General features: G+C 32.9%; 1 protein-coding gene across 50 annotated transcripts in view; it reads right to left on the reverse strand.

Moving 5' to 3' along the window:
* Window positions 1-19,623, reverse strand: part of PPFIA2 (PTPRF interacting protein alpha 2) — a 495,741-nt gene that overhangs the window by 156,480 nt on the left and 319,638 nt on the right. For 36 of the 50 annotated variants that reach the window (XM_072724476.1, XM_072724479.1, XM_072724473.1 and 33 more), the window contains one exon: window positions 14,879-14,953. The exons of the other annotated variants lie outside the window; for them this stretch is intronic. In XM_072724476.1, coding sequence (XP_072580577.1) covers window positions 14,879-14,953 — 75 coding nt within the window. The remainder of the gene's footprint in view (window positions 1-14,878; window positions 14,954-19,623) is intronic. 50 annotated transcript variants of the gene reach the window in all.

Below are 19,623 nucleotides of genomic sequence, written 5' to 3' on the forward strand. Positions count from 1 at the left end.
AAAAATCATGTGTATTGCTTCCTTATCACACCTCTAAAATTTTATCTTTATATACATTTGAGCCCCTTCCATACCCTGCTGGCTAGAAGTGGTGGCAACTGTGGCACACACTTCAACCTAAAGACAGAAGTCATTGAGTGTGTGTGTGTGTGTACGTGTCAGTTGAGCCAATAAAAGTTGTGATAAACTGTATCAGTGAGGGGGGATCCTTGGGTGGCTCAGAGGTTTAGCGCTTGCCTTTGGCCCAGGGCATGATCCTGGGGTCCCAGAATCGGATCCCACATCAGGCTCCCTGAATGGGGCCTGCTTCTCCCTCTGCCTGTGTCTCAGCCTCTCTCTCTCTTTCTCTGTGTCTCTCATGAATAAATAAAATCTTAAAAAAAAACCTATCAGTGAGAAAGGAGAAAAGCAACTTGTACAAATGGATGTTATGTTTTAGAGCCAGCTGTATATTTTAGAAGCACTATGTTGAGTTTACATACAGATGAAATTGTTTGTGAACTGGTTGTTATAGGAAGTATGTCTTCGGCACTCTCCTTTTGATGAGAGTAATCCTGACATAAATGAAAGGAATATCTTTAAATATCAAGGGAGCATGGCCCTCAGCAATAAATTCAATGACCACTAGGGTTTCTGCCATCATGGTCAGAAGTGTGCAAGAATAGTAACACGTTGGACTGGGGGCTTTGCCATGACATGGTCATGATGGATAGATGGAGCTTAATATTGTACTACAAATACCCAGGAAGGCAAGGTGACTCAGGGTTGGATGCTAGTGCAGGCAAACATGTCAATCAGAGCGCATATTAGAACTGGGTTATGTTCTGAATGGCTAGAGCTAGGAAATAGGACCTGAGCATAAGTTGATTCAAACACTTATTTTATCAGTGTCCTCTTGCAGCAAATCAGGACTTAGTCCTGCACCCATAAATACTCCCATGTTGAGCCTATTATGTGTCATCCTCTGAACCCTGTATTTGACATCTGAAATAGTGTTTTGAGCATGCTAGTTTCATTTATAAAGAAAAGTTTCTGGTGAACTCAAACACACTTCCCAAATCATATCCCTGGAGTTCTAACTAGCTTTGGGAAGCATGGTTCTAAGCATTTGCACAGCATTTTATTCATCCTTTCATGGGACAAGTTCTATGTGTTTCCCCAATTTTTCTCATTAGAGAAGTAAGAATCATCATTATTTTGATTATCAGCATGATATTTATCATTTATTGAGTAATGTAACAGCTGTTATATTAATTGTGCTACATTTCTTTCCTTCGTGTTATTTCATTATTAAATAGGCTTATAGGTAGCTATTGATCTCATTCTTATTTTACTGATAGACAATCACTGGTTTAAAAATGTTAACAGACTTGGGGGCGCCAGGGTGTTTCAGTCAGTGAAACGTCTAAGTCTTGATTTTAGCTCAGATCATGATCTCTGGGTCATGGGATTGAGCCCCACATGGAGCTCCGTGCTGAGCATGGAGCCTGCTTGAAATTCTCTCTCTCCCTCTCCCTTGGCCCCTCCCCCCTCCCACTCACATACTCTCTGTCTCTGAAAATTAAATAATAAATAAATAGATAAATAAATAAATAAATAGATAAATAAATAAATAAATAAATAAACTGACATGTCAAATCGCATAGCTTATAGATGGCAGGATAAGAAATTAAACCTATGTATGTCTGCTTGAAAGCCCATGAATTTTCTCTATTATATCCTCACTCTAGTCCTCTAAATTAATTCTTGAATCTGGTAGTGGGTTTTCAAACCCCTTGATGAGTGATGAGTTCATGAGGACTCACCCTTTATGACTGAGAGTAGTGCCCTTATAAAAGAAAACCCAGAGAACCCCCTTGCCCATTCAGCATGTGAGCACACTGTGAGAAGACAGCCATCTCTGAATCAAAAATGAGCTCTCACCAGACACCAAACTTGCCAGCACCTTGGCTTTGGCCTGCTTAGCCCCCAGAACTGTGAGAAATGCATATTTGTTGTTTAAGCCATCCAGTCAATGTCATGGCAGCCCGAATAGACTGAGACAAACAACATATGCTCATCAAATTTGTGATGTTTTTTGCTGTCAAGTTTTTAAAAAGTAAAATCATGAGCAAATTATTAACTATAAAAAAAGGCAATATGTGCATCCTTTTTGTCCATCCATTTCCGCTTAGTGTCCCAAAAGTTTGCCTATTTGAAATTTCCAAATTTCCTAACATTTAAGACTCTTTGTTCTTCCTTGACAAAAATGAAATGAGAATAAAGAAATACTGATCTTCTTTAATATAATCTGAGATCTCATAATTTCTACATTGAAAACACAGGGGTCAATACAATGCTGTCATGCTATTTACTTGAGCACACTAGTCAGAGCCACTGATAGTGAAGTTTACACCAAGAAAGAAAACTTAGATGCAAAATTTAAAATCCCGTAATCTTATTTACCCAAGCAACTGCAAATATCTAGATGTTTTAGTCTTTTCCATAGAGTTAAATGTTTAATTTTAATCCAATATTTGACAGTTTGAAGATTGGTTGATTTAACATATGTTTGACTTAGCTAACACTTATTTTTCTCTCTCTGCCATATAAGAAGCTACAAATCTTGAAATCATCCATAGGAATAGAACACATATGAAGAATTTATTCATCATGAATTTAAGTAACTGGTGAAAGGCAAACTGTTTATTTAGAAACATAGTTTTCATATATAAATAATTTTGCTATTAAGAGAAAGGCCAGGCAGCCTAGCAGCTACTATTGAACACTCAAATTTTAAGTCAGATATCCTGGTTCTGAATTCCTACTTCTTTCTCATAAGTTAATTGTGACGATTAACTAAAAAATGTGTGTGCTATGGGGGGGCATGTACAGTGCTTAGCATAGTGCCAGGCACACAATCATCTCTCAAAAAAAACTGTAGATTGCTATTATTTTCAACAACTGTGTAAATAAGTGAATTGCAAAGTCATTTATAAAATGTGTGTTGTGCTACAGAATCATCTTGTGAATAAATGTTTATCTATCCAAGAAGGAGATTTAGTCCTAGGTACAAAAGTACTGTTACTTTGTTTGTCATTAAGTTCAAAGTGTCAATAGAAAAGATTTTTCTGCTATTCAACTAATAACTGGCTGACATTGGCCTTTTGAGACTTGTAATAGCAATACAAGTTTAGTACTTCAAATTTCCCAAGTACTTCCCTATACACAATCTCATCCAAATATCATGTCTGCTCTAAAGATAGGCTGATCCAAAATGTATTAGCATTCGATTTCACAGATAAAGAAAGCTGAGCTGCCGAGAGAGTAAATAAGTTGCCAGGAGCTACAGAATTAGAAAGTGATCAGTTTAAGACTCAGCTGGGATCTTTAGCTTCAAGTTAAATATCCGTTTTTTTTTTTTTTCTTTTTCCTTTCTACTCTGTCTCTAAGTTTCAGTATTCCATTTAACTTTTTAATTTTTTTCTTTTTTTTCCATTTAACTTTTTTAAAAGTTAAGTAATCTTTTTCAAATCGTTAGCTTTAAAATTAATTGGATTGCTTTAGTAAACATATGGGTAAAATAAAATGGGTCAGTTTACGATGCTTATGATCCAAGTATTAATATCAAGCGTGATCTTGCAATTAATAGTAAGAGAAAAAAATCAGTTCATAATCTCCATGTGTAAGAATAAAACAACAAATCCTGTTATTGCAAGAAAAATGAATCTCATGCTTTCATCAGGGAAAACAAAAAACAGGAAAAGAGTCAAAAAGATTGGTAAACAGACTTCAAATGTCTCATACACAACAGGAGACAACTTTAACCTATATTTTACACAATTGCTTCACACAGGTCTTGGGGATAGTAAAAACAGTGGGAGTAGCAAACAGTAATTTCTTTAGCTCTTTTCATTGTTGCATTTTAACATATGTTGTTATAAGACACCTCGATTTCCTTTTATTTGGAAAGATTCTTTGTGTTGGAACAATACAATTATCAACAGCAAAGAAGACGTTTTCTATTGACGATAATAATGTGGGCAATTTACTGTATCTATACTTCTCTTTACAATACAGTATCATCATAAAGGATAATAAGAGGTATAATAAGCAATTGTAGGCCTTTGTGAATAACTGCCAGTTGGACAATGCTGAAGCTTTGAGCTTACCAATATATAGAAAAAAAGGACATCATTCAACTATTATTAAACTCTTCCATGAAATAAAATTAAAAAAAATAAAATTAATCACACAATTTTCTAACCCAAAATGATACAATTTCAACAGGAAGTATAGGTTTCCAATAAATGGGTCTATCAGAAGGTCAGAATAGTCTGCAGGCAAGCTAAAAATGTCACATCAGAGAGTTTTACATTGGGATATAAGTTGGGAGCTCCAAGATGTCATTACCTTATGCAAACACTGTTGTCATTAAACAAATTATATTTTCAGGTACATTTAGCAATGGTGACTAGCTTCAAAGGCTAATAAAACGCAGAAAAACTTGTATTTGATGTTCTGTTAGGATGTTAACTCAGAGTCAGTCCTGAAATTTGCAAAATTAGTTTCATACACTTACTAATGATGATAATAAGTTCATCTGCTGAATTAGGCTGCGGTGTACATAAACATGCAGTAGGTTAGAAAGTTGTAAGATTGATCATTTTTATAAAGGCAATGACAGACTCATGGAACTGGGAAAGAGAATTAAAAGGAGCAAAAAATGAGTAATTGGCAGAATTGATCAAGATAAATAATTATCAATTTTAGGATTCTGAAATAATTTAACCCAAGAACTTTTGCAGCAGTCTCTCTTTTCTACATCGGGAGCTCTCTACTCACAGAAATGGCAGCTTTAATTTGAAGAGGAAAATGACTTGGTCATTTCATTAAGTCTGCAAATAAATGATCACATAACTTCAGATGAGTATTGTTATCTGTTCCCCAAAAGTAAATTTCTTTACTAAGTGCCGCTTAGCAGCTTTCCCACTTGCCACATTTTCCCTTCAGCTACAAAATTTCTCTCCAACTATTTAAATATAGGTGAGTTGCTCATGGGTTTCAAAAGCTTTCTGACTTTTACCCTTATCAAATCTTAGAAAAACATTTCACCTATGGATTGGTTCAAAGGGGCCAAAGTCATCTGAAATAACTTCAATTTCATATTCATATTTCTTCCTTTGAAATTATGATGAATAATAGTACTTCATATATTGAGATAAGGACACATCATGGCAAAATCCATGTTGTTTCAGTTGGTAAGTGGAAACTTTCAATGTTTAATTTGCTGGGGAAACTCAACGAGACTCTCCTCTGAGTCCATAGTCTCAAAATAAAATTTCCTTGGTTAGTCTTATTGGCTCCTTGCCATATTCTACATTGCCTTATTTTCAGTTTCCTTAAGCTCATAAAAAGTGCCTCTGCTCCCACCTCCTTTAGCCGAGAACCCATATTCCCTTGAGAAGAATATCTCTGATAAAATGACTACGTCTTTTTCTTCCACCAAATCAAACTCTTCATACATCTCTACATTACACATTCCATTCTCCTTTCTCCATTTTTCGGAGGAAAGAGTTCTACTAACCTGCAATTAATCTTGAAACCATGCCAGTCCTCTACTGTGGTTGCCCAGCAAAAATTGCTTTTCCTTTGTTTCTTCCTTGGCTGAAAGCATTTTCAATAGGCTCTCTTCAATATTGCCTAGTTTCTCAATTTTTAACCACCTCTCTTCTTCTTTGCCAAACTTCTCAAAGGAGTATTACTCATCGTCTCCATTTCTAAACTTCTAATTGACTCATAAATTCTTTTCATCATAGTTATTCTCCTTCCATTATATTTTATTGAAACTGTCTTTGCAAACATTTCCAGTGACCTAATTGCAAATCTAATCACCTCATATTAGACAAAATCTTTTATGTCTTCATGGAACATTTGATACTGCTGGTTACCTCCAATCTCCACACTTAAAACTCTGTCTCTCTTTCTCTATTGCTTTTTTGTTTCATTAACTATTGACTCAGTTGATTTTTACATCTCTCATTGTTTCTTCCCAGACTTGTATTTGCTTTTTAGGGTAGGTTCTATCTTTGCCTTTATCTATTCTTTTTCCCATGTTTCCATTCATTTCCATGGACTTCACAAAGTACCGGTTCTTATCCCAACTCAAGAAATCTTTGTGATGATTTCATGGTGAAATGTATTTAATGCAATGGCCAAAGTCCATAGTCCTGTAAGTCCCCCAAACATGAGCTTGGTACCTCTAGCTCTTCTCACCATTATCCTTCTGAATGCAAATGATACTTGATTTGCCAGTGTAAATTCTTTATTTTTTCCTTATGAAATTAGACTTCAGGGATAAGGCTGGTTATAAATGCAATAAAATGAAATGCTAATTTCCCTAAGAAAATTCTCATTGAAAGTTGGTAAATTCATTGCTTGGAATAAACAAACATTGAATAAAAGCAATATAAAAATATATAGTTCAAAAAAATATAGTTCAACCTACAATTCAATGTACCAGTATTTTTATGTATAATGCAATCATGTAGAAAAGCTTTTAAAATAAGTACACCTTTATAGTCAGTGAAAATTAGTCTGTCAATTGAGTTTTTACTGTAACTTGTAAATAATCCATTTTGTCTCATTTAATGAAATAATTTTAAAAGTATGTCGGTTTCTGCTAAAGGAGAACACATTGTTAGGAAGTAATCTATTCTTCCTTGCATTTCCCTTTATTGTACATTTTTGTGTATGTGTGTGTGTGTGTGTGTGTGTGTGTGGTTTCCCAATTTTAAGCAGTAACAAAAATACTTTGCAAGAAAGAGAGGCTTTATTGTATTTTCTGTGTCTAAATAACCTGAACTCACCTTTTTATGACAATAGCCTGGAAAATGTATTCAACATTACCAATAAAATCTACCTCTGTGAGGCTATTTGAAGAGGCATAAAATGACAGCAAATTTTTATTGTGTGTGTGTGTGTGTGTGTGTGTATATAAAATACTGTTTTATTCTTTCATTTGTATTATTTTCCATTACTAAAATAACAGAAGAAATGCTGGTCATGGTAATACCTCTCTTCTACACAGTTTAATATTTTCTGACACTAGTCCCTTGTTTCTTTCAAAAAATCATACTGATTAAAAAAAATTGAACTATAAACATAATACTTTGGTTATCATATACATATTTTACCTTTAACTTTTGGAGGTACCACTGGTCTGAAAAATTGGAAATGTGGTCACATTTCTTCTCTCCTTAAAAACTCTTATTTGGTTCACTGTTGCCTATAGGAAGAAGCCCAGGCTTCCCCAACTCTGATCTCCCTGTCTCTGCAGTCTACTCCCCATCCCTTCTCATGCCTGCTTCCATTCTTATCCTCCAAGTCCATCTGGTAAGCTCTTTTTAAAGTCACCCTTCAAATTCTAGGTAATTTTTTTTTCTCTAGAAATATTCTGAAATTTATTGAGATACAATTGACAAATAATGTTGTATAAGTTTAAGGTATGCAATGTAGCGATTTGATATGTGTACGTGTTTTTGAATGTTTGCCATAACATCAGGTTAGTTAATACATCCATCACCTCACATAATTATCATTTTTTAGTTGTTGGTAGTGGAAAAATTTAATATCTACTGTCTTAGCAAATATTAAGTATACAATACAATATCATTAACTATAGTTACCATGTGTACATAAGATCCCCAATCTTATTTCTTATAACTGAGTTTCTACCTTTTGACAAGCTTCTCTCCATTTCTCCCATACCTTCGGCCCGGAAAACCACCAATCTACTCCATTTCTATGAGTTCAACATTTTTAGGTTCTACATTTAAGTAAGGTCATACAGTATTTCTTTGTCTTACTTATATCATTTAGTGTAATGTCTCAAAATTCACCTAGGCTGTTGCAAATGACAAAATTTCTCTAGAAAAATTTTTATTATACAATCTGCTTTTCCTCTATGCCCATACAATTAATTACTCTTTTTTTGGAATATTAAAAAACCTTGGGGTGCCTGGGTGACTCAGTTGGTTAAGTGCCTGCCTTCAGCTCGGGTCATGATCCCAGGAGCCTGCTTCTCCTTCTCCCTCTGCCCCTTCTCCTGCTCATGCTCTCTCTTGCTCACTCTATCTCAAATAAATAAATAAAATCTTTAAAAAAAATAACCTTGTACTTACTTTTATTTTCACATTAGTCATATTGTATTAAAAATTAATTTCTTATAGTGGTAAACTGTACATAACATAAAATTTACTGTTTTAATCAATTTTATATGTAGAGTTTAGTGACATTAAATATGTTTCCTGTATTTGAGAAAACTACTGATTCATTAAATATCTGAATTTTGTTAATATATTTATACCTAGTACTTAACTCAATGCCTGCCAAATGGATAATGCCCAATAAATGTTTGCTGAATTGAGGTATCATGATCAAAATCACACATCAGCTAATTATGTCAATTAACAGCTCTACTCCACTCTAACCTAAGACTTTACAAAAGAAAGGAAAAAAAAAAAAGAATATACTTTCAGTAGTTTTCACTTTACCAAAACAAAACAAAACAAAAATAAACCAAAATAAAACCTTCAATGCTTTCTCATTTCATAAAGTATGGATTCTACACCTTAGTCATGGCATTCAGGGCCCTCTGAAATCTGAGTCTGTCTGCCCCATCTCTCCACCTTCCACTCCCATACCTCTTCACATCCAAATCCTTACTGACACAACCATCTTTTACTCTTGAAACAGCCAATTTCAGGGTTTTTTTTTTTTTTTAGGTTTTTGTTTTTGACCATATTGTCTCCTCAGTCTGAAATGTTTTCCCCCAGTTTTAAAGCCAAATTGATGGGGGAACAGAGGACTAGCTGAGGACAGAGCACATTGACAAGTCCTTGAAACAGGGAGAATGACCGTCTTCTATGGACTCAACTGCCTCAATGTTCATACTTTGCTAAGGGCAGAAGGCAGTCCTAGCCCAATCCCCAGAGGAGCCTGTGAGTCAACTTTAACATATAAAAATTCCTTTAGAAATTTCCTTTATCTCTAAACCCCCAAGACATGTGTTGGCAATCATCCTTCAAGCACATGGCCCACCGATACACATCTGAAGGGTCTCATGACTCAGGTTTTATTAGATGGTAATAAATGACCTTGTCCCAAAAATAGCTATTTCCTCAAGGCCCTGGAAACCTTCCAAAGTTCCTTAGATAGTACGCGATCCTCAAACCCCTCCCAACTCCCAGGTATATAATCAGCCACCTTTGACAGGCCCAGGGCAGCAGCTCTTAGTGCCCATGGGTCCTGTCACCAGGCTTTAATAAAACCACCATTTTGCACCAAAGATGTCTCAAGAATTTTTTCTTGGTCGTTGGCTCTGGACCTCACCTATATTCCAAAACTTCATCAAAATCATGATGAAGGGAAAACTAGGGAAAACCCTAGTTGTCCTTCTAAGGTGAGCCTTCTCTGACCCTTTAGTTGAGAGTAAATTCCCTTCTCCTCTCTGTATTTTGGGCCTCTATTTTTCATTTATTTAGTTTTGCACTAAGTTGTATCTTACTTACATTTATATATTCATCTTCATCACTTGAGGGCAAATTAGATGAATTTGCATAATATTTCATTTATCATTTTATTTTTTCCTACTCTTCCTCTCAGAGACTCTGAATTCTCTGCACTTCGTGGTTACTCAATAATTTTATTTGGAAAGAACAAACACCTTGTTCATTTGATGCATATAAACAATGCATTGTTGTTTATTGAGCATGCTAAGGTTATTTAAACTTGAATACTAAGGAAAGAACAAAGGAATGATGTGAAAACACTGGTTAGAATAAATGCTAAACAATGAAATTTGACAAATACATGTTAATCATGAGGTTCATATCATTGTAGTGAATACAATAAATACAAATGAACAAGATGCAGTCCATTTTCTCAGGGAACTAACAACCTAGACCTAGACAGATATATAATTAACCCTGATAGTTGTTGAACAGTCATAATAAATACTGAAGCAATGAGCTCTAGCAATTTGAACTAAGGAGTGCTGACTGTTGGCAAGGAATCATAAAATGTTTTATTAAAAAGGTAATGTCTGAACTTCAGTTTAAATGGGAAAATATGATTTCAATGGGCGAATTAGGATTGTGGAAGCATTCCAAGAGAGACATTTGCATAAGTAAGATGCAGGGAAAATGTTGGCTGATTTCAAAAACAATGAAAATAGTTATGTTAATAAGACTTTAGAATGACTCAGTCAGGGCAGTAGGGGTAGTAGTACTTAGAGCTAGATTTGTAGGTTAGGACCATTGAAGAGGTTTTTGTTATATGATTATATTATTAACACATGTTAATACAATATATTATTATGTTGTTAATATATTAATATGGTATTCATCGCATATAGGTATATACTACATGTTGGAATCCATTATGAGAAATAATCACTATGATTAGAGCTTTGTTTAGCAGGTTTAACCTTGGAGAATTATATAGCAGAGAGGGATTGGAAACAAAAATAAACGAAAACCTGCTGTAATATTCCAAGTGAGAATTAATGAAGACCTGAACTATAGTGGCTTTAATGTATACACACACAAAAAAGAGAGTAAATGGATGGGGGGGGGGGTGTTGATTACAGACATGGTTAAATGTAAATATTAGAACTGCCTAAATACAGAGAGTTAACACAAATTCAGAGATAAGAACATTTTGTAGTAGGAGAGAATGGCACATTAGGAGAAATGACCTTTTTGGGCTCGCCTGTAAAATAACAGTAGTATCAAACTTCCAGGATCATTCTGCTGATATATATATATATATATATATATATATATATATATATATATATATATGTATGTATTTAGCACAGTGCCTTAGAATTTAAAGCACTCAGTAAATATTACCTATTGTTAATGTTAACTCATCAACAGAATCATCTAGTCATGGGAAATGTCATCTAACTCTAAAATATCTTTATAATTTTGTTTATGATATAATGAAGAGTTATTAAAAACACAAATACAACAGAAATATATAGTACATATACTTACAAACAGCAGAGACAACCAATAATGACAGTTTGGTATTTATACTCAAAATTTTTTCTAGTCCTACAATAATGTAAGATTTTATTTATTTATTTATTCATGGGAGACACAGAGAGAGAGGCAGAGACAAAGGCAGAGGGAGAAGCAGACTCCATGCAGGGAGCCGGATCTGGGACTTGATCCTAGGACTCCGGGATCATGCCCTGAGCTGAAGGCGGAGGCTCAACCGCTGAGCCACCCAGGCGTTCCTTATTACTTGTATTTGTACAAGACATTGGGATCAGTCTGTGGAATTGTTTTCTTTTTGTAAAAGAATGTTTTGGAGCTCTTTCCAAATTAGAACATATAGCTGCCTCATATTCTTTCAAATAAGGTTACTTCTTTCATTGTGTTAATGGGTCATAGGGAATCCATGGGGCTACCTGGAAAAACTAGGTGGAGTTCAGGCCCACCAGTGCATATGGTGCCTTTGTGTAAATTAGAAAACTCGCTCCCTGTAGGCGATGACAGACACACAGGTGCATATCTTGATTTAGTGAACCCTAAGCAAGATTTCATTCTCTCCGCTTTGCCCTGTGCTAGATACCATGGCAGAGAACAATCTCTACAACCATTAGCAAAGCTGTGGGGAAATGCCAAACCAACGTTTAAAATCTTTTGTGAAGCTCAGAAGAAAACATGAACTTTGAGTTACAGATTTTGCCATTTTTTTCTCCCACAGAAGTCACGGTTGTAGCCTTGGGTGTATGAGAAATAGATGAAGCCTCTTCTGAAGACTTTATATAAAGGAAAGGTATTAAAGGGTGATAACTCCAAAACATGTGTGAGAATGGGACAAGATGAGACAGAGAGAGACAGAAATAGGGAGAAATACACAAACAGACACAGAAAGAGAATCATGATATATAGATGATAAAATAAAGTCTATTAACGTAATACAATGATGATAGAATAAACTATCTTCTCAGATTCTACACATGCATATATATGTATGAATATATTGGCATCACTTGCAGTCTAAACCTCTGCTCTCTGATTTCTTCATTCTGAATTTTGGAACTGAAATAATTCAGGAATATGTTTGGATAAATTCCTTGCTATCTCAACAGTTATTATCACTACCAGAAATTCGGGAATCAAATAGATTCTGATACTATAGTATAATAACTTGTCAAGCTTGCTATATGAACTCAAGGAATGCATAGTTTGAATTATAAGGGACATTTGTAAGTACATTTTCATTTTAATTTAAAATTAAAATCTGAAGCATCAAATGAAATTTTCCCCAAACCCTGCTCATTCAGCCATCTGCAGAATTTTGTTCTAGTACCTGATTGTGTTTGTCTGTTACATATTCTTGTTTGATTATTAAGAATGTGTTCTTAAATAGTTCTTTTTTTTTCTATTAAAAATGCCCTTTATTTTCTAAAACATTTGCTTCAATTACTCCCTCTAATATTCAAATTTTATCTAGTTCCCCTTTCTAAATTTGACAAGAGTTTAAATTTTTCTAAACGTTTTTGTCAGATTTCTAAATATATTTTATCAACAATACACAATGCCTTGCTTATAGATTTTTTGTACCAATTGTTATCTAAGAATTCAAATTGCAAGTGTGTTCTGATTCCTCTTTTTTTTTTATTTTTATAATGAAATGCGAGTTTCATTATGAACTAAGAGTTGGGCTTTCTCCATGCACTCTCTCTCAAGATCATTAATTATTTATAAACAATCGTTAGGAAACTAAGGGAACTTCCCTAACCCCTTCCTCAACCTTGGATATGTGACTTCCTAAATAGGGATTCTGGTTAAGCCACCTGGAATTTGATAAAAATCAAGAACAAAAAGAAAAAATATTAGAGTTAATAATGAGCACACAATTACTTTCTTCTTATGCAAATGATGTAAAACAAAACAAAAAGCATTCAAAGGGCTGCAGTAATTGTAGAATAATGTTCATGACTTAAAATATATTTAATCTACCACAAGCAATCAAGTGGACAGTGCCACCTACAATAATTGACTACAATAAAATTTGAGGCTAAAATATTTAAGATGATTGTCAAAGGTCGTTCCTCCACTTTAGTTCTCTCAACCATTGTTCTTCCATATCTAATTGAACTATTCCGTTGCCATTACTGAAGCAAATTCTCAGAGCCTTACTCGAACTTGAAGTATCTTTTTATTTCGGGGTACATAATTTTGCCAAGGGGTCTCACCACACCTTTGTCTATGATAAATAGAAGATTTATTACTGCATGGTAAGCAAGGCTTCTACAGTAGTAGTTGCCGAAGTTTTTTGTTTCTTTACTCTTATCAATAAAATATTTTGAGGGATGTACCCAAAATAAGTGTACTTTTAAACATACATGAAAATCAAAATTAACAATGATAAAACATAAAATAAATAAGCATTTAGTATTTTCCTTTTGGACATTCCAGGAATGTATACACTTGCTTTATTGGTAAAACCTGTTATTTTTTTTAAAAAAAGACTGAGTTCTTCCTGTCATTATCTATTATTTGAGAAGTTTTCTTCTACTATAATGATTAAGATGTATCAATCTTTTATTTCCCTTTGGTTTATTTATTTATTTATTTTATCTATCTATCATCTATCTATCTATCTATCTATCTATCTATCTATCTATAGCCATCAAGTTTGCTAAGATGATCTGGTCACCAAAAATCTTTGTCTATTTTTTTTAAACCGTTGTGCCACCATTTATGCTTTTAACACTGCTAGCATTTAGCTCACATGGAATTCATTTTTCTTGTATTTAAAAGACCATTTTTTCTAAGGTTTAAATTGTTAAACTTAGAACAAAGGGAAACTTTAAACTTGTTTAATTGGTCTAGCTTATTTTAAATAACAAGGTAATTTATACTAGACAAGATTTTTATCATGGTTTAAAAATGTGTATTTGTGTGTACAATGTAAATTCAAATATTATTTTAATAAGGATGCCTTGATAGTATTTACAATTAATAGCATTAGCTTCTCACATATTTAATTATTTAAAACTAAGATTTTATAGGATTATTTTAATATGTCTACTACTAGCAATAGCAATATTTATATCACTGAAATAAATTTCTGGAGAAAAAGATAGCCTTATAAGTAAATGGGAGAGAAAGAGAGAGAGAGAGAGAGAGAGAGAGAGAGAGACAGACAGACATCGGGCTATTTTGGTGGCCTACACAAATTATTTTTCATGTATTTTATATCTTTTTAATGTATTATTTTATCTATCTATGTATCTCTATATATCTGATCTAATGGCCCTAGTTCATTTGTGTACTAATAACCAAAAGGTAAATTTTTCTAAAGAAAAAAATAACTCTTTAAATCTGGTAATAAAGATGGTTATTATACTTTAGTCAGGAATGAGAGCAAGAGAAGTGGATTAATGATGCCACTAAACATGGGCATGATGCTTTTAGAAGATAAGAATAATAACCTTAAGGGAAGTATATTTATATCTCCAAGGAGTTAATTTCATTTGTGACATTTTCTAAGTTTACCAGATATTTGACATGTTTTCCAATTTTGAAGCTGTGTTGTACTTTTTGAAAGGACAAGTATTCTGACTGCAATCTTTCTAAGCCCCTTTGTTGCTAGTTCTTGGTGATTTTCTTTTCATCTCTTAGTGACAGATCTGAATCACCAGAAATCAGAAAATATGACTCTGGCAACTAGTTTCAACAGACCTTGTTCAGTGGCATATACAGAATGTCATTTATTTTTTGTGACAGTTTTAATAAAAGTGATGTGAAACACAAGGGCTATAATGTTAGTGATATTGCACCTCAAAAGAGGAGAAAGTTTGGTATGTTACCTCCTGATTAGCAGCAGCTAGTTCTTCTTCCAGTGCAGAGACTCTTTCTAAAGAAACCCTCAGTCGCTCCCTTACCTAGAAGAAAAACCAAAATATGTGCAGTAATGTACATCCCATACATGTTAAACTGTGCTGAGCCCATCAACATCATTATCAGAGACAGTCACATTTGGCAAATTATTAAAGTCTTTAGAGCCCGAAGTGCTCATTAATACTATGAATACATTGTCACCTTATAGCATCACTATATCAAGGGATTTCCTTATAAGCAAGTCATTTTAGTGTTCCAAAGGCAGAATTTCCAATGGGGTTGGAGATAGACCTGCTTGTTCTTAATTCTCACTCATAGTAAGTAGAGGCAAGTTCAAAAGCAGATTATGAATTCATCTGTAAAATAGACTTACTGATGAGACATAGGCAAAAAAAGTTCTACTTTTAAAAAAATAATACATGAGCTTCATTTGGCATGAATAACTTCATAAAGGATTCTCAGAACCCAAAAAATGTTGTCCATTGCTCATACATTTTGTATTAGTAAGAGGTCTATATTGTTACTGAGGGATTGGAAAGTATTGCTTACTCTGGAATTCCTAACTAGCTTCCTCATACCAAAGGTTAAGCCAATATATTTTGTAGAACCAAAAACTCTGCACATTTGTTTGAAGGTAATTATGATCTGAAAATAATTGTGATTTGCAAATGTTTCATACATAAATGAAACTCAAAGTAGTTTTTTTAATTCTTGCTTTCTTAGAACTTCTAAAATAAAAAAAAAAGTTCTAAAATTGATTTAGTTATTATATGTTCAAATCTTTAGATATGTTGTATATTACATTTATTTTTATTTAAAAAGACGTATTTTTTTATCGTGTAAGAAATTTAAGAAATTCAGAAGAAGAAATTTGACTGAATTAAAATGAATGTCTACTGCAGCTTAACTCTCCTTAGAAAAGAATCAACAAAATTCATAGCTTCAAACTGAGATGTAATCCATGGTGATTTTTTGATTATTAGTTAACAATGATTTTTTTTTCACATGGGAATGTTACAGTATTTGTGCAGTTAACATGTATTTTAATATAATATTGTATTTTTATAAATTCTAATTGTATTAATTCATTGATAGTATAGTTTAATGAATCACAGTTTCCTTTTAAAAAATAAGATTTAACTGAAAATATAATATATAGGTTAAGTAATACAGTTTAATAAATTAATTATTACTAAATAATATAGGTTAAATATATAAAATGTATTTTAAAAACTTACATAACAATTTTAATGTTGAATTATAACATTATTTTCCAATTAGTAAACAGACAATAAAGCCAAAATATATATTATTAATTAATTAAAAATTAATATCCTATTAATCTAGAATCTAATTAGAAAATTTATTAAAAATCTCAAACATATTCTTTTGCTGTACAATGAAAACTGATACATATTCAGGTGGCTGGGTGTACTTAACTGCTGAAATATATCTTGAAGAAGAAAGAATAACTGTCTAAGAGGAGTTTAATATTAATTATACTTAGTTATACTTAAATTCTCTGAAAATTAGTAACATATTAATTGATATTTGATATCAAAGATAATTACACAGGATCTTTTCTGATATTTAGGCGTGCTAGATGGACTGCCAGGTACCAGTGCTGTTAGACAAATAATTGTTCATTAAAATGCATGAAACTAATGCTCATTAATAACTGAACAAGAGCTACTTGAAAGGAAATCTTTGATGATTTGACCTGGGGAATACTTTTTTAGGAGCAGCTGGAATAGATGCAAAAGCAGCAAATATCTTGAAGGCTAAAAATAAGGATTGCTGATATGCGGAATGCAGGTATCAATAAAAAATCTTAGTAGATATGCTTGATATTTAACAGGGATGTTGTAAAGTTTTATGCCCACTTCCTAAAATACCAACTAAAAAATATGGGTGTTTTGAGTGAGAAAGGTCTAAGAATCCTAGTGGATGAGAAGAGCAATATGAACCACTCTACTTAACGATCTCACCGTATGCGACACTGATCAGATCACATTTAGGTTGCTGTGAAGAGGTAAAGGTGTCCTATTTTAAGATATACTGATACATTGGAATGTTTCTAAAAGAGTCATTCAAACCATATAAAAAATGGTTAAAACCAGGCTATTTGTAGGTTAAAATATCTTTCTGACTCTGCTAAACTGATAATCATAGAAATTGTTCTAAACTGGTTCCTATTTACCACAAGTTAAGTATTTTTATTCTCATGATATTGAGCCTCCAATGAGTAAAAATCATTAAGCTCATAAAGCAATTTGAAAATAGAATCACCCTTCAATAAATTTAGAGTGGTATCTACAGCTTGAGATTATATTACCCACAAAGTGATGAACCTAAAGCTGTCTTTACAAGAAAATAATTTCTGAATATATTTTGAACTAACTATAAATGTAAAAACTGGTGCTGTAATTATCAATACCGTATGATACCAGTGCTTTATTTATATGAGGATAAATTATAATTATTATAAATAATTATTATTTAGTGGTCTCGTGGAACTATCTAGATATGATTGATATGCCATGACAAATTATAATTTTAATTTTTTTCCTAAATATAAGAACACAATTGATAGCTTTAGCTCTCTACCTTTTCTGATTTTTTTTTTTTACTATTTAACCACGTTCAATTAATCTATTGTCTGTGCAGTCCTTAAGTTTAATATATATCGTTATTTATAGAGCTATAGTATAAGCTCCAAAATATTTATGTACACCTGGAATTTTTTATTTCTAATTTCATCTGTTACATCAGTTTTCTTCATAATGTATATTTCTTCAAAATAGTTCAAAAATCTTTTCCCCTAAAGCTGGTCCAAGGCTACTTACATTTTATCCCTGAGGATTTAAAACAAAATAAGTCCCTAAAACTAACAAATGCATCTCAGGATAAAGAGGAACTCTGGTGGAAGAAGCATACATTCCAAATTAAAAGTAAGGTGGTTTCATTTTGGAATGATCATTCCCATAGTAGAAAACATTGTAAAGAAATCTCCTTAGACCAGAAGTTCAAATCCAGTTTTGGCAGTGTGATAGCCAATCATAAAAATATATAATATATGTGGAGTGCATATGTATTTACTGGGCTGTTTTCTTTTTCTTTTTCTTTTTCTTTTTCTTTTTTTTTTTTTTTTTTTTGCTTATATTCCCCAGGCATATCCAATATGTCTTTTAAAGAAAAAAAAATAGTCAATGAAATCTGAATGATTGCAAAACACATGTATATCTCTCATTTCCTCCAGCCCATGAAATTGATAAACCTATTGGAGAGTGATGTCAAAATTGCTGTTGGTCTTAGCTAATTGTGGAAATTTGATCCTCCATTTCAGTGGATATATGAATAAGGACATTAATAATGAAGATTGCTAGTCATTGTGATTGTCCACATCTATGCTCAATTTTTTACACTTTATTAGTTCTTCATGTGTAACTTTACCGTCTATGGTAAAGTTGGTAGTGTCTTGTCCTCAAGACATGGTTAATTGCATCTTATTCTAATCATCTCTATATATTATAACATGATATCCATAGTAGTTAAATTTGAATGTTGTGATTTGTCCCCACCTTCCCTATCCTCTTGAGTAGCTGTGAGGTCTTCTTAGGGAAACTGTCTATGAAGGCACAGATTAATCCCTCAATAAATAAATAAAGTGTTATTTAAAACAAACATGTGGATCAAAAGTGATTCCAATAATTATACTTAGTTCGAAAGCTTTATCAAATGCTGAAATTTACTCACATTAATAGTAATATTCATTAACATTTAATGAGCACTTGACATATGCTAAGTACTGGCTAGGAGTTTTGATGTCAGATTTCATTTAATACTCATGACAATTCTCTGAGGTAAGTACTATTACTCTATTCACTCAAAAGAAGAGGAAACAGATGCATAGAGAAGTTAAGTCACTTGTCCATATCTGTCCAACTACAGAATCCAAGCTCATAATACTTTTTCTTTAGATTGTCTGCACTACTTAGCTGATAATCAGTTCATTTGCCCTGAACTCACCAATGTCCATGGCACTTCTAGTAAGTTAGTAAATACGATTATACCCTAGAGTCAAGAGTGTAAAATGCTTCATTTGGTTATGCTAAACTCAATGTCTACAATAAATTATTTCTAGATTCTCAGTTAAGCAACAACTGTTTTCTTCTTAAATGTACTCACATTCATCAGGTTATTTGTCTTGAATGTTGTTTATTGCTTTACAACCATTCTTTCATAAAAGTATCACTCAAGTGATGTGGGAATGTTTATAGGGAAATCTAAAATCATACATCCTCAAGTATTTTCATTCAAGCCATTTAAAACTATTACCTTTTCTCTGGAAAGGCCATGCTCTTTTACATATTTATCTTGGTGCTCAGAGTTATCTTTATGACTATGCTTTAAAAACTCCTACACATTCTTTAATATTCAGACCAAATGTCATTCCCTCTGTGAAGACATTCTTAAATTTTTCATCACTCTCTCAAGCGGACTTAGTCACAACCTTTTCTGCTATTCCATATTGCATTGTACATATTGTTTCTTAACACTACTTGTTATTAACATATGAATCTCTAGCACTAACTTTGAACTCCTTGGTTGTAAGGAGAATATCATCTATTTTTGTGTGGCCAAGTAACTGTTCCTACAGATAATAGATATTCCATAAATATAAAGTCTTCCAAATTCTTAGCAATGTTCTTTT

The sequence above is a fragment of the Vulpes vulpes genome, chromosome 10 (genome assembly GCF_048418805.1).
Source record: "Vulpes vulpes isolate BD-2025 chromosome 10, VulVul3, whole genome shotgun sequence".
NCBI lineage: Eukaryota > Metazoa > Chordata > Mammalia > Carnivora > Canidae > Vulpes > Vulpes vulpes.